This window comes from Octopus bimaculoides, chromosome 3 (assembly GCF_046866305.1).
Source record: "Octopus bimaculoides isolate indiv1 chromosome 3, ASM4686630v1, whole genome shotgun sequence".
Lineage (NCBI taxonomy): Eukaryota > Metazoa > Mollusca > Cephalopoda > Octopoda > Octopodidae > Octopus > Octopus bimaculoides.
Window position 1 is genome coordinate 137,208,320 of NC_142930.1, and position 21,843 is coordinate 137,230,162.

The following is a 21,843-nucleotide window of genomic DNA, read 5'->3' on the forward strand; positions in this document are numbered from 1 at the left end:
CTCCCACTGTCACCATCAACACTATTACTTTTAATAAAACATCATCAACTCTCCCTAAATTTCTTTGTCTCTCTTTCTCTCTCTATCCTTGCCACTGCCCTCACCGTCTCCATGCCTACTATTACTCTCACCCCATCATGAGGAATAGTAGGAGTGTTATTGAATAGTGAGAGAGGGGGTGTAAGTGTGACACACTTACACACAGAAATTAGTTTTCACATTTATTATATTAGATGTGTGAGAGCAAAATCAACACAAAAATTAGTTATAGAACTAAGCAAAAGTCAACATTAGGTCAAAGGGAAATGAAAAGAATTTACTACAGTTTTCCTTCTCTTTCTAAGAAAAAAAAACAAAAAAAAAAACAAAACAAAATTATGGATGATAAGATGTTTCATAAGATTTTCTACTCTCAAAATTCAAAGATACATGTATATTTAATTAAATATTTGTACTACTACGAAAAAGACTAAAGTAACAATTTAGTTGTAATAATATTAATAATGATGATGATGATAATAATAATAATAATGACAATGATAGTATAATATTAAGAATAATGATGATGATAACAATGATAACGATAATAATAATGACAATAATAAAAACAATAATGAAGATATTAGTAATGATAATAATAAAAGTGATAGGATCATATTGATGTTCCAGTTCAGAGGTCAGCTCATATCTTATATGTTTACTTTTTATAAGGCACAGAGTTGTTAGTATGAAATAAATGTTATAGCGATGTTTGAGATGGCTGTATGTGCAATGATTAGGACAGCTAGGGTTAGCAAGAATACATACAGCATTAATGAAAATATTGACCTCATTAGGGAAAAGGCTCCCCAATTATTGGCAGAAACAAGATGTTATAACAAATATTTCTTTCTTGAAGAAATTAGCTATGTAAGTGAAAATGAAACAGCTTCAAATGTCAATTGAAACATGACAGAGAATGAACAATATTTGTGAATCAAGAAATAAATAGCTTATGATATTTTAATTCAATTTTAACATCAGAAAGTTTAACAACAGATTTACTCCAGAAATCAATACCAACTTCCCTTTTATTCAATGCACTCAACCTCACTCTTCTCTTACACACACACACACACACACTCTTTCTCCTTCCCTCCTCCTAACCTGTTCTATCTTTCTTACATATTTCTCACGCTGTGTATGTAGTGGCAAGGGATTTCTGATAAATTGTGCCAAACAAAAAAAAAATACACCATCTTTTCTATAGAGTTACATCCTTTATGCTGAGGTAGACTGAGCCATTTGATAAATAAAGACTGACAAAAAAAAAAGTAGTAGGCAAAAGTATTTGGATAGATATACCAACTAAAATCCTATAACAACTCATTTACATATATATACTCACATGTTGGTACGTTCACCGGTATGCATGTATTAATATACATATATATATATATATATATATATATATACATACACAAACATATAGACATATCACTATCATTGTATGTCATCATTCAGGTTGCTATGGATTGAAAAGGTCATCATAATCCAAGTCACTTACTGAGAGTTACTGCCCTCCTAGAGAGGTTGGAGGTCCTCATCTCACTTGTACATACATATACATATATACACAGAGATTGAGACTTACTTTTCTATTCTTTAATATTCTCTTTACTTTAGATACCAGTTTTGCTTGGTTTGGAATGATGAGGTTCACATATATACACATTTCCACATGGACACGCAACCATGTGTGTGTTTATATATATACACAATGATGCACATGGGTATTTCCATATATATATATATATATATCATCATCATCATCATCGTTTAACGTCCGCTTTCCATGCTAGCATGGGTTGGACGATTTGACTGAGGACTGGTGAAACCGGATGGCAACACCAGGCTCCAGTCTGATTTGGCAGAGTTTCTACAGCTGGATGCCCTTCCTAACGCCAACCACTCAGAGAGTGTAGTGGGTGCTTTTACGTGTCAACCGCACGAAAACGGCCACGCTCGAAATGGTGTCTTTTATGTGCCACCTGCACAAGCCAGTCCAGGGGCACTGGCAACGATCTCGCTCGAAAATCCTACAGGAGCCAGTCAGGCGGTACTGGCAACGGCCAAGCTCAAAATGGTGCATCTCATGTGCCACCCGCACAAGAACCAGTCCAGGGGCACTGGCAACGATCTTACTTGGCTTGCCGGGTCTTCTCATGCACAGCACATTTCCAAAGGTCTCGGTCCGTAGTCATCGCCTCGGTGAGGCCCAATGTACGAAGGTCTTGCCTCACCACCTCAGCCCAGGTCTTCCTGGGCCTACCTCTTCCACAGGTTCCCTCAACTGTTAGGGTGTGGCACTTTTTCACGCAGCTATCCTCATCCATTCTCACCACATGTCCATACCAGCGCAATCGTCTCTCTTGCACGCCACAACTGATGCTTCTAATGTTCAGCTTTTCTCTCAAGATACTTACACTCTGACGGGTATTCACATTGACATTACACATCCAACGGAGCATACTGGCTTCATTCCTTGCGAGCTTACGTACATATATATATATATACACACACACACGTGTGTGTGTGTGATTGGTGGTGGTTCAGTGTAAAATGTGAGTAGAGAGGACAGTATTAAGGATGAAGGATGGATATCAAATGAAATGGTTCTGAGTAGTGAGAAAGATAAGTGGTATCAAGGAAAAGCTACAACTAGAGAAATGGGTGGTAGGTGTGTCTTGAAGAGAAAACAGGATGAATGGCCCAGTTGTGCATATATATGAACACACAGTGCTTCCAGAAGCTCAATGTTGCTGAGTGAGCCTTCTTGAGAACTGCATATTGCCCGTCATCCAAGTCCTGTGTCATTTCTTCTGTTGAGGCTCAAGGTCCTGAGATCAACATTTACAACTTCAGCTCATGCCTCCTAGGTCTTTCTCTTCACCAAGTTCCATCCACATTAAGTGAATGGTACTTGCTGTCCTCATCCATACAAATCACATGTCCTTACTTGCACACAACATGATTCCTCAGTTTTTCTCTCCGCACATTTATACTGTTACATTCATGCACACATTGCACATCTAATGGAGCATGCTGCATTCAAGACCCATGTCTTGTTACCAGGTAGCATCATATAATCTTCATTCTGACAGACAAAACCTTTGTTGCCAACAGCAGTAGGAGCATCCTATCATTATCATTATTATTTAATGTCTTTGTTCAATGTTGGCTTGTGTTGGATGGTTTGACAGAACCTAGTGTGTCCATGGACTGCATCATGCTCAATTTTCTACTTTGGCATGATTTCTGTAGCTGAACGACCTTCCTCTCATATATATGTATATATATATATATACACACATTAGTGTGAATACTGACAATCTGTGCTGAAAAGTCACTCTACAAACAGTGATATCACCATTTATAGTTGGGCTGCAATGGGTGACATTTCCTGTTAAAAATTGTCTCCTAGCTTTGCACTTTCAAATTCCTGTAGAAAAAAAAAGGCCCTTCCTTTAAAAACAGGTAAGGGCTGGTGAGAGAAAGTGCATCCAACTCTAAAAATGCTGCTTTAAATACTTCCCTGTCTAACCAAGACTAACATAGAAAAATGAATTTGAAAGAAATGAACGCACACATACACACATGTATATTGTAGCTTGCACAACTGTTTCAATTAGAGAAACTGCCCAAAACATTTTTAATATAACAATTTTATCCTGACTATAGAAATCTTCAGTGTTTTATCCTATGTGTTAATCCTCAATCTGAAGAGTTCTGTCTGAGATGAAACAGCAAAACACTGAGTTTTCCAATCTTCCCAATAATATATGTACCATGACCATTATCATTGTTTAATTTCCACTTTTCCATGCTTGTATAGATGAGATGGAATTTGTTGAGGCAGATTTTTTAAAGCCACATCCTTCCTTTCAGCAACACCTTGTGAGGTAATGTTTCTCCATGGCAAGACACATTTTCACTGAAGACTGAAAATGAAGGACATTGCGGGTAAGATGGTGATGGTCATTTACAACTGTCATGTGATGTCAAGACAAGTCGACACATATATCTGGTCAGTTCAGGGGCTACAGTAAAAGACACTGGCCCAAGGTGCCATGATGTTGGACTGAATACAAAACCAAGTACTTGGAAAACAAACTTCTCAATGTCGTGCCCGTGTGCACACACACACAAGAGGCTTCCAGACTGTTGCCATTTAAAGAACTCTTCACAGAACATTTAGCAAACTGATGCTATGCAAAAAAGGCACTTAAAGAAGTGCTACTCAATGACACCAAATCAAGAACCATGTGGTTGAGAAGTGAACGTCTTAACCATACCTCCTTAACCAAATACATATAAACACATACACACAAGACTCTTTGTTGAATTTGTTTTTACCACTTATTTCAAATTTTCCTTTTTCACTCCAAACTATATAAATATAGATATCTAAAACAGACAAAAAAACCACACCAAACTTGACTGGTACATATTTTATCGACTCCCTGAAGAATAAAAGGCAAAGTTGACCTCAGCAGGATTTGAACTCAAAACATGACTAAATACTGCAAGCATTCATCTGACACTCAACCAATTCTTCAATCTATCACCTTCAAACCACACAAATTAAACTGGTTGGCTATTTCGAGTTTTTTCATCAACAGTGAGCTGGAGTTCTTTTTCTATAGTGTTCTTTGGACGGTTAACAACTGGATTTAGTGCATACATAAATGTAGCAGCAGTAACAATGAAGATAGAGCCAAACGTATAAATGTCAATGGGAATGTTGAAAATGATCCAACAGAGAATGGCTGTGAAAACAAGTTCTAAAGCACTCGCAAAAGTTTTCAGAATAGAGTTTAGAGAATGTAAGAACAAGCTGACCACAATGCCAATTGACGCATTGTTTAACATAATCAACATTACTTTCACCTGGAAAACAGACATCAGACTGTTCAGTGTTAAAGAATTGACTAGCTCCCCTCGAAATATGAGCAGAGCACCATTGCATATTATTGACTGAATATACATGAAAATATTTTGCACCATGATATGCACATTGCATGCTTTGTCTTTCAGCAGATACTCATTGTAGACACCAGCAAAACAGGAAGAGAACACTTGGATCATGATGAGGAATATAGAAAAGCCAAATTGTGAAGTAATGTTTACATTTTTCCTGACATTTGTGCTTGCGGCAGTCAAAACAGTAGTGGCTGGTGATGATGCTACAGTCATAACTTTCACATGACCGAGTTCTTTGATAAGACATCCAATAGTGAGTAGAATGACAGATACCCATTGAATACACCTAAGACGTTTGTTGAAGAGAATCTGAAAAAAGAGAGAAATATGAGATAATGTAAAATCCTAAATCTACAAACTGATGTAGTTGATAGGTTAAGAGGTTTACTTCCCAACCAAATGGTTTTGGGTTCAGTCCTACACCGAGGAGAAATAGCTTCTATTATACTCTTGAGCTGACTAAAGCCTTGTCAGTGGATTTGGTAGATGGAAATACATCATGTATGTATGTATTTATATATTTGTATCATCATCATCGTTTAATATCCGCTTTCCATGCTGGCATGGGTTGGACAGTTTGACTGAGGGCTGGCAAGCCAGGAGGCTGCACCAGGCTCCAATCCAATCTGGCAATGTTTCTACAGCTGGATGCCCTTCCTAACACCAACTACTCTGAGAGTGTAGTGGGTGCTTTTTACGTACCACCAGCACGAGGGCCAGAAAGGCGGTACTGGCATCGGCCACGCTTGAATGGTGCTTTTTACGTGCCACTGGCATGAGAGCCAGTCAGGCAGCACTGGCAACAATCATGCTTGAATGGTGCTTTTTACGTGCCACTGGCACGGGACCAGTCAGGTAGCACTGGCATCGACCACGCTCAAATGGTACTTTTTACACGCCACCAGCATGGGTGCCAATCAGGCGGTACTGTCATCGGCCATAACAATGACTTCACTTGCCTCAACAGGTCTTCGCAAGCACATTTTATTGCCCAATGATTGAAGGGTACTCTTAAATGGGCTATATATATCTGCATATATGTGTATGTTAGAGTGCATATGTTTATGTCTCCTTGTCTTGACATTGCATATAGTTATAAATGAGAGTCAGTCATACAAGCAATGCTATTGTTTCAATATTATGCAAAAATATGTCTGGCCATGAGGAAATATTAACTTGTTTGGAAACAGGAGAGAGGTGGCAATAGGAAGGGCATCCAAACCATGCAAGCATGTTAAAAGTGGATGTGAAAGCGATGATGGTGAATGTATGTGTATGCATATATATATATATATACATGTATATATAAATATGTGCATGCGTGTGTGTGCAAATTATATAAATTTTCAGTTACTGAACTAAAGCTGCTTAGTAGATATTTTGAAATAATCCCCTCTAATAGATATTAAATCTTATCAAACTTACAAAATACTATAAATCCTTTCAACTTACAAATAGATAACCATGTTTGATCAAATAAATACCAATACTCCTTTAACAACATTTTGATAGTCAATATATTTAACATTTAATTACATTAATTTCAGATCTTCTTTATTTCTATATATATATATCTTTTAATAAAACCCATGCCAACATGGAAAGTGGGTGATGATGATTATAATGAAGATTGTCTTTTATCCTGGTGTCTTAGAATGTACAAGTACTCAGTACTAGAGTCCTCAGTACTCTCTGGTCGGCTTGTTTGCTCAAGGTATAACAGACTAAAAAGGTGAGAAGTAGAAAGAGTGATGACAGAAGATGAAACGAGATGGGTGGAGGGATGAGGGTATGATAGTAGATACAGAGTAATAGGTTGGGGATGGTAGAAAAGTACTTATCATAAATATTTTAATAACCATTTTTCCATGTAAGCAAGACGGAGACACTCACACACTCACACACACAGGGAGAGAGACTGAACCCAAAACCACCTGATCATATACTCTACCTAAAAGGAGTAGACTTTACAGAAAATGAATATATTAAGTTTACCTGAAATAATATTCCAGTTACAACAACTCGAAATTGCAACAAAAGGTAATATGTAGTGGGATCAAAGTTGACCAGGTTGACAAACTGAAGATTGTTATAGAGACTGTACAGTGCCGCGGGCACAAAATAGAAGAGGAAAACTGAAAGAAATAAAAATTGAAGAATATATATATACAAACACACACATATGTAAATAAATAGATAGACACACACACACTATATATATATATATATATATATATATATATATATATCATCATCATCATCATCGTTTAACGTCCGCCTTCCATGCTAGCATGGGTTGGATGATTTGACTGAGGACTGGTGAAACCGGATGGCAACACCAGGCTCCAATCTAATTTGGCAGAGATTCTACAGCTGGATGCCCTTCCTAACGCCAACCACTCAGAGAGTGTAGTGGGTGCTTTTACGTTTCACCCGCACGAAAACGGCCACGCTCGAAATGGTGTCTTTTATGTGCCACCCGCACAAGAGCCAGTCCAGGGACACCGGCAACGATCTCGCTTGAAAAACATCGTGTGTCACTCGCACAAGAGCCAGTCCATGGGCACTGGCAACGATCTCACACGAAGGATATCATGTGTCGCCCGCACATGAGCCAGTCCGGGGGCACTGGCAAACGATCCCGCTCGAAAAAGCCTCATGTGTCACCCGCACAAGAGCCAGTCCAGAGGCACTGGCAACGATCCCGCTCGAAAGACCCCATGTGTCGCCCGCACATGAGCCAGCCCGGGGGCACAGACAACGACCTCGCTTGAAAAACCTCATGTGTCACCCGCAAGCCGGCCCAGGGGCACCGGCAACGATCTCGCTCAAAAGATTTCATGTGTCGCCCGCACATGAGCCAGTCCAGGGGCACTGGCATCGATCCCGCTCGAAAGATTTCATGTGTCTCCCGCACATGAGCCAGTCTATGGGCACTGGCAACGATCCCGCTCGAAACATTTCATGTGTCACCCGCACAAGGGCCAGTCCAGGGGCACTGGCAACGATGTCGCTTGAAAGATATCATGTGTCGCCCGCACATGAGCCAGTCCAGGGGCACTGGCAACGATCCCGCTCGAAAGATTTCATGTGTCACCCGCACATGAGCCAGTCTAGGGGCACTGGCAGCGATCTCGCTCGAAAGATATCATGTGTCGCCCGCACATGAGCCAGTCCAGGGGACTGGCAACGATCCCGCTCGAAAGATTTCATGTGTCGCCCGCACATGAGCCAGTCCGGGGGCACTGGCAAACGATCCCGCTCGAAAAAGCCTCATGTGTCACCCGCACAAGAGCCAGTCCAGAGGCACTGGCAACGATCCCGCTCGAAAGACCCCATGTGTCGCCCGCACACGAGCCAGCCCGGGGGCACAGACAACGACCTCGCTTGAAAAACCTCATGTGTCACCCGCAAGCCGGCCCAGGGGCACTTGCAACGATGTCGCTTGAAAGATTTCATGTGTCGCCCGCACATGAGCCAGTCTATGGGCACTGGCAACGATCCCGCTCGAAACATTTCATGTGTCACCCGCACAAGGGCCAGTCCAGGGGCACTGGCAGCGATCTCGCTCGAAAGATATCATGTGTCGCCCGCACATGAGCCAGTCCAGGGGCACTGGCAACGATCCCGCTCGAAAGATTCATGTGTCGCCCGCACATGAGCCAGTCCGGGGGCACTGGCAAATGATCCCGCTCGAAACATTTCATTTGTCACCCGCACAAGAGCCAGTCCAGGGGCACTGGCAACGAACTCGCTCGAAAGATATCATGTGTCGCCCGCACATGAGCCAGTCCAGGGGCACTGGCAACGATCCCCCTCGAAAGATTTCATGTGTTACCCGCACATGAGCCAGTCCAGGGGCACTGGCAACGATCCCGCTCGAAATATTTCATGTGTCGCCCGCACATGAGCCAGTCCAGGGGCACTGGCAACGATCCCGCTCGAAAGATTCATGTGTCGCCGCACATGAGCCAGTCCAGGGGCACCGGCAACGATCCCGCTCGAAAGATTTCATGTGTCGCCCGCACATGAGCCAGTCCAGGGGCACTGGCAAAGATCTCGCACGAAAGATATCATGCGTCGCCCGCACATGAGCCAGTCCAGGGGCACTGGCAACGATCTCGCTCGAAAGATTCATGTGTCGCCCGCACATGAGCCAGTCCAGGGGCACTGGCAACGATCCCGCTCGAAAGATTTCATGTGTCGCCCGCACATGAGCCAGTCCGGGGGCACTGATATATATATATATATATATAAATATATATAGTTACTCCCACCCTGGAAGCTCTTCCTTCTCATTCCCATTATCATCCCTTCCCACACCATTTCCATCAATCACCTTTCTGTGCCTTCAGCCACCACACTCTTCCCTCTGCCATACTCTACCCTAACACCTCCCAAACCAGCTATCATTCTCAACACATTCTCATACTGCCATCATGCCCCACCTACCATAGCCACCCTCATGTACTTCTACATCTCCCTCTTCATAAATCCAATGCCTTGTACATCATTCCCCTACTTTCTGATCTATCCTACTCCCTGAGCCACTTGTATCACTCTCAGCTTACCTCCTCTCCATACAGGTATTTTCCATCAACTACATCTCCACTCTTGTCCATCACTTATGCCATTCACTTTAACCACCCCCATCTCTACTACCCTCCCCCCAAATCTTATGAAACTACCTTCTCTCCCACCTGATCCACTGTTTGTGTCCTCTCTTATACTCACCTATTTTGAGATTCTCTGACATCTCATCACCACCATCTCTACCTTCTTTCTAATAACTCCCAGCTACCCCTATATAATGCAGAGGGGGGGGGGATATTTAGCCAAATGTCTCCTCTTTGGTAAGATTCCAGTGCCCGTCCCTCTACCATAATTTAGCCTCTCAACACCTCTCTTTCAAATACACTGCCACTTGAGCAAAGAGCTATTTACTTTACTTTTTTTCTTCCTGTTTTTTTTTTTATCATCTTGCAACATCATTAGTGCCAGTGGCACACAGTAAAGTGGATGGCATCAGGAAGGGCATAAGCCATAGAAACCATGTCAAAGTTGACATTGGAGCTTGTTGTGGTGCTCAGGGCTCACTAAATCCTGTCAAACCATTGACCCCACACATCATCATCATCATCATTGTTTAACGTCCACTTTCCATGCTAGCATGGGTTGGATGATTTGACTGAGGACTGGCAAGCCAGAAGGCTGCACCAGGCTCCAATCTGATCTGGCAGAGTTTCTACAGCTGGATGCCCTTCCTAACACCAACCACTCCAAGAGTATAGTGGGTGCTTTTATGTGCCACCGGCACGAGGGCCAGTCACACGGTACTGGCAACGGTCTCGCTCAAAAGGTGTTTTCAGAATGGAAAACAGACATTAAATGATGATGATGATATATATATGAAAGACGAATGTCTAACTTATCAATTTCTGTATGAATTTATCATCAAAAGTAAATAAAAGAAATAAAATACTGGCTTCCCCTGCATTATGACTGCCTGAAGCTATGGAAGTTTGGTTATAGAAATTGTAAAGTATGACAACTAATTTCAGAATACAGTCTGAAATTTCAAACATATCCTGTAACAGGAAGATCAGAGATATGACAAATTTTTGGATTGCAAAACAGACTGCTATGGAAAAATCAAGAGGTTACTGGGGACAGAATATAAGGAGTGATAGTATTGTGTTTGCTCTTGCCAATGATGAAAAGAAAGAGGCACAGAAGTGTGATTATGAAAGTTTGTTGAATGAAAAGAATGCATAGAAGACAGGACTTATGCCAATAAATCCAGCAGAAGAAAGTTGACAGCAGCGATATTTAGATGATAAAAATCTTGGCTGGGAAGAGCATGTATAGTGACATGGATAGTCAATCATGTAGAACAAGAAAGTGCCACATCCAATTAATCAGCATAACCATATCTGTCAACTGCTACAAGGGCAAAAAGAGAAAACTAGTGGTCATTAAGAAACATTGAACAGATGAATGGTTTGTGAGAGATATGCAAGTCATGTACAGAGGTACATCAGAATGGTGAGTGTTTCTCTATAATAATAATAATAATAATGATTTCTCACATCAAAACAAGGCCATAAATGTATAAAGAAAAAGCACAGTCATTTGAATAAATTCTAATATTAATGCTTGGATTATAAAACTAATTGTGAAAAACATGCTCACTGCATTATTGTACTGTCTATTGCAATTAAAATTATTAAGTGTAAAATGTTATAGCTACAACTATGCTATTTTCTGCATAAAATGACATGATTAGTCTAATCATTGGCTATAACAAATGAAAACAACCATTTAATTACTTAGTAATTCTGTTTAAGATGAGGAAGAATGTTGTTATGCATATATTTTTTTTTCTCTTCTTTTTTGAGCAATCATTTTCACAACTTGATGTTATTAGATCTGGCAAACGAGAGAGGCCAGCAAAGACAGAACATCACAACAGTTGCAGGATTATGGTCAGCTGTACAATGTTTTAGCATCACAGCCCTGGAAAAGTTCAAGGTTACCACAGAATAAAATTAAGTTTGTTTCAGCCTTACCTTTTTTATTCTTGGAGATTTCATGGTATAAATCAACAAAAGAATTACTGGAAAATAAAATGAAAGTATATAAATATGTATGCACACACGCACGTACACACACATTTTGTATACATCATACACAGAGTCCACCAAAAAAATGTAAACACACTTCAGTGAAAGGAAAACAAGTAGAAATGTTTTAATGGTAAATTTATTCAGACATCATGGGATTAATACAAGTCACTTTTAACCTGTTTTGCCTTTTTTTTGGTGTGAAGTGTCATCAAGAGGTTTAATAGGACCGTTTTCCCTACCACACTACAGCCAAGATGTGCAAGCTCACCTGGATGAGAATTTACAAGGACACTGGATAAGGTGAAGAGATGCAGTTGAGTTCTCTGTACATTCTCTCAATTAAACACTTGAAGACTTTTACTTATAGGGCACCATAAATGATGTCATGTTTCGCAAAAAACTAACTACACTGATGGCCCTTTGGGAAGAAATTGAATGGCATGAGCAGCAATCTTTTGAACACCTTTGACCAATGTTGCCCAAAGCAGCAGTATGCTGTACTAATAAGTGTCTGGAAGCTAATGGTGACCACTTTGAGCACCTCTTACAATTGTAGAGGTTAACGATAATCTGAATCAATTCTGTAATGCCTGAATAAATTTAGTATTAAAATATTTCTACATGATGATGATATGTCTGTGTGTATGTGAGTACATGATATATATATATTTGCTGAGGTCCTGTTACACTCGGTTTTGATCTTTTGAGAGGTTAATACGTGTGATAGTGATAGAAAAAGTGCCATCAAACATACTTAAAGTTCTACTTTTTTCAGCACATGTCATTAAAACATCTTTTCCATTGTGTATTGAGATAGAAGTGAAAAGAATCAAGATCTCTGCTCTCTTGTAAGCCAGCCACAAGCCTGACATCGCCAAGCATCACAACATCAGCCAGATGACTGTTTACAGAGTCGTGGAGAGGGCCAAGAATGGGAAAGACCTTAAAGAACGACCTCAATCAGGTAGACCACAAGTTGGCTGTGAGAAAGGCCTTCGAAAGTGATCCGACGTTCAAAATGACTGCACTCGCGGAAAACATCTTGGTGGCTTCCATGTCCAGGGCCATCAAGGAGGAGGGTGTTAAGAGCTTGAGGTGCATGGAAAAGCTTCTGCTCATCGACCATATGTGAGAACAAGGTCAGGAGCACTGTCATCACCTTCTCAATGACTTGAAGTGACATGGCAATCGAATTCTCATTTTTTCTGATGAAAAAAACCTTCATGATCGATCTGGTCATCAACAAGCAGAACTGCATGGTCAGCTTCAGCCAGGATGTCTTTAAGATCCACTACATGTCCATGACCAAACACCCAGCCTCTGTAATGATGCCACCAGTATGGCTCGTGGTCAGTTACAGGCTCACTGCAGCCAAGTACAGGGACATCTTGGTCATGAAAGTCCTGCTCTGGGTGAGAAAGATCACAAAGTTTCACAGTATTAAATATATATAAATATATAGCTTTAGGGAAAAGAACCAAGGTTCATGAACTCATCGATGAAAATCCACTGTCACATATAGAAAAATTAATAAGTAAAAGCACAATAAATAAGTATAATATAATACAAAGTAAATATCATAAGATAAAGATAATAAAACGACTACATGTCTTTCATAACCAATTTTCAAATAGAAAATATATCATTTTAAGCATGGCTACAATCAAAATGACTGAAACAATATTGAAAAATGAAAAAAATATACATATTACACGAGGCTAAAAGTGATAGGCAAGACTATGTTTGAAAAAAGTTACAATATTTAGGTAAAAATGTACATACAAGCAGAGAAAAAGCCAAAGAAAACTTAACAAGGAAAAAACATCGATCACAGATAAGACCGGCCGGTGAATTCAAGAGAGTTACCCGACTCAAAAAGTAGCCCGGGGTAAGAAAGACGATCAGAAGAAAGTAGGAACAAAAAAACGAATCGATTAGTCCTATTCTACTTAATAAGGCTCTTATTTTCATAAAGAATAGGGCTAACTTACCAATGAAGGAAATAAAAGTTATATTTGAGGTGAGGATGACCATAATTCATCACCAAAGAAAATTCTGGACTAGAAAAGACACACCAGATTTCTTTGATATACCAATGGGCGTGCAAGATTCTGCCGAAATTCACAGATCTAGTCAGGATTTATTTACTACACCTACTTCATGAAGAACTCCCTGAATTCGAAGGTGGTCTCTATGGGGATGATGCTTTGTAGTTCGAAATGCTTCTAACCGTAAAATCAAAATATATCAGAAGAGATTACATAAATTTTTCAAAAGCCATGGATTTACCATTATCATTGAGCAGGATCACACTTCTGTGAACTTCTTGGATGCAAATTTTAACCTCACTACTTCAGCTTACCAACCATACCATAAACCTAATAGCAATATTACTTATATACATGCACAGAGCAATCATTCTTCTAATATTCTTGATAACATAACTTATAACATTGAAAACAGAATTAACTCATTATCCTGAAATGAAGAAATTTTTAATAAGCATAGAGACTATTACAATCTAGCTCTTAGGAACGCTGGTTATGAATATCAAATTAAGTACAACAAAATTAACAATGAATTTTCCAATCATAACAACAGCTGTATGGATATGAATTTCAATAAACACACCATATGTTCTAAACACCATCATAAATTGGAACATCCTGGCATACAACTTAACTCTATGCAGTATATTTGTAAAGATAACTCCACCATAAAAAAGAAAAAAAATTTTAACAACTATGGACCAAATAACTAGAATTTTACTAACCAGATTTCTACCAATACCTATATTTCTAATAAGATAAACAATTGTAATGTCACAGGCAGTCATTATGTGAAAAACATTAACATACCCAGAAATAGTAACACGAAACAAAGTCATTTAAAAAAAAAATCTTCTCTTATTTCTTCATATACTCTTAGTTCCCCACACAACTATATAACCAACTTTAATGATGTCCAATATTTTCCTTATAATAATAATAGGAAGAATAGCAATGTTAGTGATGGTGTTAATATGAGAGGTAAAAAGAAACCTATACCTTTCATTCGAATGGGTGACCCGTCCAATAAAAACACCATACCAATAAGAAACACAATAATAACATAATTTGGATTATATTTCCTTTTGCTAAACATTTGAAGTCTAATTTTATAAAGACTATTCATTCTATTATTAAATCAAATTTTAGTAAATGTAGGTATGCTGGGATATTTCAATAACAGAATTATATTTGGCTTTTCTATTTTTCCTAACTCATTTAGGATTATTTCTTCCTTTAACAATAGAAAACTAAATCTTTGCTACAAGAATTTTACCTCCTCTACTACTTATGCTAACCCTAATTATTCAAATAGCTCTGTATCTTCTAACAACGATTCCCATACTAACACAAACTCTTCCTCTATCAACACACATACACATAATAGTACGTCTAATATTAGTAACAATTGTAACTGTAGAAACCCTAATGCCTGTGAGGTTAAAGGTAATTGTAAAATGAAAAATGTTGTGTATAAAGCTACTATTACAACACATGATCTCCCTAGGTTTCATTATATAAGTAGTATACAGACCCTTTTTAAATTACATTTGAATAATCATAAATCATCTTTTAATGATCCTCAGAAAGAAAGTAGTATTAGTTTATCCAAAAAGGTATGGCAACTTAAAAGAGACAACATAACTTTCTCAATTTCTTGGAATATTGTTTCTTCTGCCCCTCTTATAGGATTAGAAATAGAATGTGCCTTTTATGCCTTGAAGAGTCTTATATAATTATGAAAATGAACGGTTCTATCTTAAATTCGAGAGATGAAAGAGTTTTCTCTTGTAAACATATGTCCAAATTTCTTTTCATTAACCTTAAATAGTCTTATTGATTACCTCTTTTTCATTTTCTTATTAGTTCTTATTACACTCTTAGGTTATGTGTATGTACGTATTCTCTGTGTGTGCATGTATGTATGTGTGCTTGTGTGGGCATGTTTATGCACTTGTGCTCATGTTGTTATATGTATCTGTGTGTATATATGTGTATGTATATGTGTATATATGTACATATGTATATATATATATATACATATATATACATATATATATATATATATATACATATATCATCATCATCATCATCATCATCGTTTAACGTCCGCTTTCCATGCTAGCATGGGTTGGACGATTTGACTGAGGACTGGTGAAACCGGATGGCAACACCAGGCTCCAGTCTGATTTGGCAGAGTTTCTACAGCTGGATGCCCTTCCTAACGCCAACCACTCAGAGAGTGTAGTGGGTGCTTTTACGTGTCACCCGCACGAAAACGGCCACGCTCGAAATGGTGTCTTTTATGTGCCACCCGCACAAGCCAGTCCAGGGGCACTGGCAACGATCTCGCTCGAAAATCCTACAGGAGCCAGTCAGGCGGTATTGGCAACGGCCACGCTCAAAATGGTGCATCTCATGTGCCACCCGCACAAGAACCAGTCCAGGGGCACTGGCAACGATCTTACTTGGCTTGCCGGGTCTTCTCACGCACAGCCCATTTCCAAAGGTCTCGGTCCGTAGTCATCGCCTCGGTGAGGCCCAATGTACGAAGGTCTTGCCTCACCACCTCAGCCCAGGTCTTCCTGGGCCTACCTCTTCCACGGGTTCCCTCAACTGTTAGGGTGTGGCACTTTTTCACGCAGCTATCCTCCTCCATTCTCACCACATGTCCATACCAGCGCAATCGTCTCTCTTGCACGCCACAACTGATGCTTCTAATGTTCAGCTTTTCTCTCAAGATACTTACACTCTGACGGGTATTCACATTGACATTACACATCCAACGGAGCATACTGGCTTCATTCCTTGCGAGCTTACGTATGTCCTCAGCAGTTACAGCCCATGTTTCACTGCCATGTAGCATGGTTGTTCGTACGCATGCGTCATACAGTCTGCCTTTTACTCTGAGTGAGAGTCCCTTTGTCGCCAGCAGGGGTAAGAGCTCTCTAAACTTTGCCCAGGCTATTCTTATTCTAGCAGCTACACTTTCATATATATATATATATATACATATATATATATATATATACATATATATATATATATATATATATATACATATATATATATACATATATATATATATATACATATATATATATATATATACATATCATCATCATCATCATCATCGTTTAACGTCCGCTTTCCATGCTAGCATGGGTTGGACAATTTGACTGAGGACTGGTGAAACCGGATGGCAACACTAGGCTCCAGTCCGATTTGGCAGAGTTTCTACAGCTGGATGCCCTTCCTAACGCCAACCACTCAGAGAGTGTAGTGGGTGCTTTTACGTGTCACCCGCACGAAAACGGCCACGCTCGAAATGGTGTCTTTTATGTGCCACCCGCACAAGCCAGTCCAGGGGCACTGGCAACGATCTCGCTCGAAAATCCTACAGGAGCCAGTCAGGCGGTACTGGCAACGGCCACGCTCAAAATGGTGCATCTCATGTGCCACCCGCACAAGAACCAGTCCAGGGGCACTGGCAACGATCTTACTTGGCTTGCCGGGTCTTCTCACGCACAGCCCATTTCCAAAGGTCTCGGTCCGTAGTCATCGCCTCGGTGAGGCCCAATGTACGAAGGTCTTGCCTCACCACCTCAGCCCAGGTCTTCCTGGGCCTACCTCTTCCACGGGTTCCCTCAACTGTTAGGGTGTGGCACTTTTTCACGCAGCTATCCTCCTCCATTCTCACCACATGTCCATACCAGCGCAATCGTCTCTCTTGCATGCCACAACTGATGCTTCTAATGTTCAGCTTTTCTCTCAAGATACTTACACTCTGACGGGTATTCACATTGACATTACACATCCAACGGAGCATACTGGCTTCATTCCTTGCGAGCTTACGTATGTCCTCAGCAGTTACAGCCCATGTTTCACTGCCATGTAGCATGGTTGTTCGTACGCATGCGTCATACAGTCTGCCTTTTACTCTGAGTGAGAGTCCCTTTGTCGCCAGCAGGGGTAAGAGCTCTCTAAACTTTGCCCAGGCTATTCTTATTCTAGCAGCTACACTTTCAGCGCACCCACCCCCACTACTAACTTGGTCGCCCAGATAGCGGAAGCTATCGACTACCTCTAGTTTTTCACCCTGGAATGAGATAGAAGTTGTTTCCTGTTTGTTTGCAGTCTTTATTGCACCTGAACATCTGCCACAAACAAAAACTAGCTTGCTAGTTAACCTGCCTTTGATGTTGCTGCACCTCTTATGTGTCCATAGCTTGCACCGGGTACATCTTATAGAGTTACTACCTACTCCTTTTCTACATACTGAGCAGGGCCATCTACCTGAAGGGGTTTGTGTTTTATCTACCTTCATACTTATTAGGATTTTGGTTTTAGCTAGGTTAACTCTAAGGCCGTTCAATTCTAGACCTTGCTTCCACACCTGAAACTTCTCTAGTTCTGATAGTGACTCCGCAATTAGGGCAAGGTCATCAGCATAGAGGAGCTCCCAGGGGCAACCTGTCTTGAACTCCTCTGTGATTGCCTGGAGGACTATGGTAAATAATAGGGGGCTGAGGACGGAACCTTGGTGGACCCCTACCTCTACCCGGAATTCATTGCTGTACTCATTTCCAACCCTCACCTTACTGGCAGCATCTCTGTACATGGCTCGCACAGCTCTCACTAACCATTCTTCTATCCCAAGTTTCCTCATTGACCACCAGATAAGGGATCGGGGGACCCTGTCAAAGGCTTTCTCCATGTCAACGAAAGCCAGGTACAGAGGTTTATCCTTAGCTAGGTATTTCTCCTGCAACTGTCTCACTAGGAATAAGGCATCAGTAGTGCTTTTACCTGGCACAAACCCAAACTGCATCTCATCTAAATTGATTCTCTCCCTAATTAGTTGGGCTATGACCCTCTCTGTAACTTTCATAACCTGATCTAACAGCTTGATGCCTCTGTAATTATTTGTATCTAAAGCGTCCCCTTTACCTTTGTAGCAGTTGACTATGATGCTGCTACACCAGTCATAGGGTATGACTCCTTCGTGTATCACCTGGTTCGTAATACGGGTGACTAGGCTATAGCCAACACTACCAGATATTTTGAGCATCTCTGCAGCGATTCCTGATGGGCCGGGGGCTTTCCCGGTCTTCATACTCTTAATTGCTTTATCTACCCTGGTACTATCAACTCGGATAGCTGGTCCCTCTATTGGGTCGACATAAGGCAGGCTCTCTTTCTCCCATTCATTCTCTTTATTAAGCAATCTATCGTAGTGGCATCTCCAGACCTCTTTCTTTGCATCCTCATTTAATGCAAGCGTACCATCATCCATGCGAACACATTTCTCTCCTACAACATCACTATTCTCTCTCCTACACTGTCTTGCAACACGAAATACCTCGAGTCTTTGGTCCTCACGGCGCAGAACATTGGCAAATCTTTCCTTATCTGCTTCCCCTCTGGCTAAATAAACCTGTCGCCTAGCCTCCCTTCTGGCACATTGGTACAATTCCCTGCTACCACCGTTCTTCCAGTCCTTCCAAGCCTGTTTCTTTTGTCTAATAGCCCTGTCTACCTCCTTGTTCCACCACCACGTTACTCTGGGTTGGGAGGGGACCTTACACCACCCACAAATCTGGTCGGTGGCTTTCAACAGGTTGTCCCGCAGAAATCTCCAATTGTCTTCCACGTTGTATGATGCTATATCCCCTTCTATTTCGTTAAATGCTTCAAGTAACTTGTCTCTAAGTCTCTGTCCGTTTGCAGGGTCTTTAAGCTTCCACACCCTTCTTCTCCAAGCCTGTCTAATTCTGGGCACCCATTTTGCCTTGATCCCAAAGTCGCTAACTACTAATCTATGTTGTGGGGTACATTCTTCGCCAGGGTAGGTTTTGGCATTTATAAGCCGCCCTCTTTCCCTATTTCTGGCGAGGATGTAGTCGATTTGGCTAGAGTGTCTGCCGGAGCGGTAGGTGACTAGGTGACTGGCAGGTTTCCTGAAGTTGGTATTGCAGACCATAAGATTGGTTGCATCACAGAACTCCAGCAGTCTGGTTCCCTCCTCGTTGCGGGAACCGAAGCCATAGCCTCCATGTATGCCATGGAAGCCCCCAGCACGACGTCCGACATGACCGTTGAAGTCTCCAGCCACAAAGAGAAGGTCCCTGTCACTCGTCGACGAGGTAGTTTGCAAGAGGGTGTCATAGAATTGGTCTTTCAGACCATCTGGTAGCCCAGGTTGAGGTGCATAGGCTGAGATGACAGTAGCTAATCTATGATGAAGCACTAGTCTGATCTTAAGTACTCTGTCACTTACTCTAACGACCTCGATTACCTTATCCACCCATTTCTCCGCTAGAAGTATTCCTACGCCCCCGACCCCGTCAGTGTTCCCTGCCCAGAAAATCTTGTACCTGTGTTCTTTGCCTGTGAGGAACCTTGCAGAACCTCCTCTCCATCTTACTTCCTGGATGCAGCACATATCTACGCATCTCCGTTCAAGCATCTCAACAATTTCACCAGATCTACCTTTCAGCGTGCCGACGTTGAGAGTGCCAATCCTAACAGTATGGGTGTTGGGGGTGTGGGCCTGTAGCCTGGGAAGGGGAAAAGCAGTGTCGTGTACCTGAAAAGAAAACTTGCAATTGGAAGAATTCATAAGCAAAACAGTACCTACAACCTGCAAACATTTCTCAACCTTAATGCGCTACCCAAAGGTAGGGGAGAGGATGGCCAAGGCCACTAGATGGGTTCCGGGAGACAGCCGAGGTTGACAGGATGACAGAGGAATGAACTTCCGGTGGAGGGGGCGGGATGACAGAGGAATGAACTTCCGGTGGAGGGGGTGGGATGACAGAGAAATGAACTTCCGGTGGAGGGGGTGGGATGACAGAGGAATGAACTTCCGGTGGAGGGGGTGGGATGACAGAGGAATGAACTTCCGGTGGAGGGGGTGGGATGACAGAGGAATGAACTTCCGGTGGAGGGGGTGGGATGACAGAGGAATGAACTTCCGGTGGAGGGGGTGGGATGACAGAGGGATGACAGAGGAATGAACTTCCGGTGGAGGGGGTGGGAGGGTTAGGGTTACCGCCAGCGAGTAGATAGGGCTCTTAATTGTAGATTTTAAATATTTGAGAGACAACAATGCATAAATCGTAATTTTTAAAAGAGCAATGAATTCTGGGTGATTAGAATATAACGTAGCATGAATTTAGGAAGCTTAGAAAATGAATAAGCATGAACTTAAGACAACAACTGAATTCAATTGAATTTCATGGAGAGAAACAAGATAAATAATAGGGGGGGGGGCAACTAAAGCGCGAAGGTATTATGAGATGTTTGAGGCCGTAAATAAATAAAAAATCTCTATCTTATCTGCATCTTGAGATTTCGTCGTAGTATGTCAGCGAGATAATTTAGAATGGGTTTCTCATTTATATATAGCCAGAACCTGAAGACCTTAAGGAAAAACTACGAAAGAGAGAGAGAGGATGGAGGGGTAGACAGAGGCATGGCGGGAGAAAAGATCATCATCATCATCATCATATATATATAGAAAGAGAGAGAGAGAGAGAGAGGGGGGACCAGTCAAGCAGCACATCACGCTGTAATTCTTGGGCTGAGAAATCAACACTTAAAAGCCATAATTTTAAGGAGCGATAAGAATTTTGAATAAAGGAAAATGGGTAGTGGTGGGTAGGTACCGCCAGCGAGTAGATAGGGCTCTTAATTGTAGATTTTAAATATTTGAGAGACAACAATGCATAAATCGTAATTTTTAAAAGAGCAATGAATTCTGGGTGATTAGAATATAACGTAGCATGAATTTAGGAAGCTTAGAAAATGAATAAGCATGAATTTAAGACAACAACTGAATTCAATTGAATTTCATGGAGAGAAACAAGATAAATAATAGGGGGGGGGGGCAACTAAAGCGCGAAGGTATTATGAGATGTTTGAGGCCGTAAATAAATAAAAAATCTCTATCTTATCTGCATCTTGAGATTTCGTCGTAGTATGTCAGCGAGATAATTTAGAATGGGTTTCTCATTTATATATAGCCAGAACCTGAAGACCTTAAGGAAAAACTACGAAAGAGAGAGAGAGGATGGAGGGGTAGACAGAGGCATGGCGGGAGAAAAGATCATCATCATCATCATCATATATATATAGAAAGAGAG

General features: G+C 41.1%; 1 protein-coding gene across 2 annotated transcripts in view; it reads right to left on the reverse strand.

Moving 5' to 3' along the window:
* Window positions 1–1,660: 1,660 nt before the first annotated feature.
* LOC106874035 (UDP-galactose transporter senju) overlaps window positions 1,661–21,843 on the reverse strand; it is a 55,256-nt gene continuing 35,073 nt past the window's right edge. For both annotated transcript variants that reach the window (XM_052966128.2, XM_089349713.1), the window contains exons 3-5: window positions 11,592–11,638; window positions 7,018–7,157; window positions 1,661–5,331 (exon numbers count right to left, since the gene is read on the reverse strand). In XM_052966128.2, coding sequence (XP_052822088.2) covers window positions 4,624–5,331; window positions 7,018–7,157; window positions 11,592–11,638 — 895 coding nt within the window. In that variant the 3' untranslated portion in view covers window positions 1,661–4,623. The remainder of the gene's footprint in view (window positions 5,332–7,017; window positions 7,158–11,591; window positions 11,639–21,843) is intronic.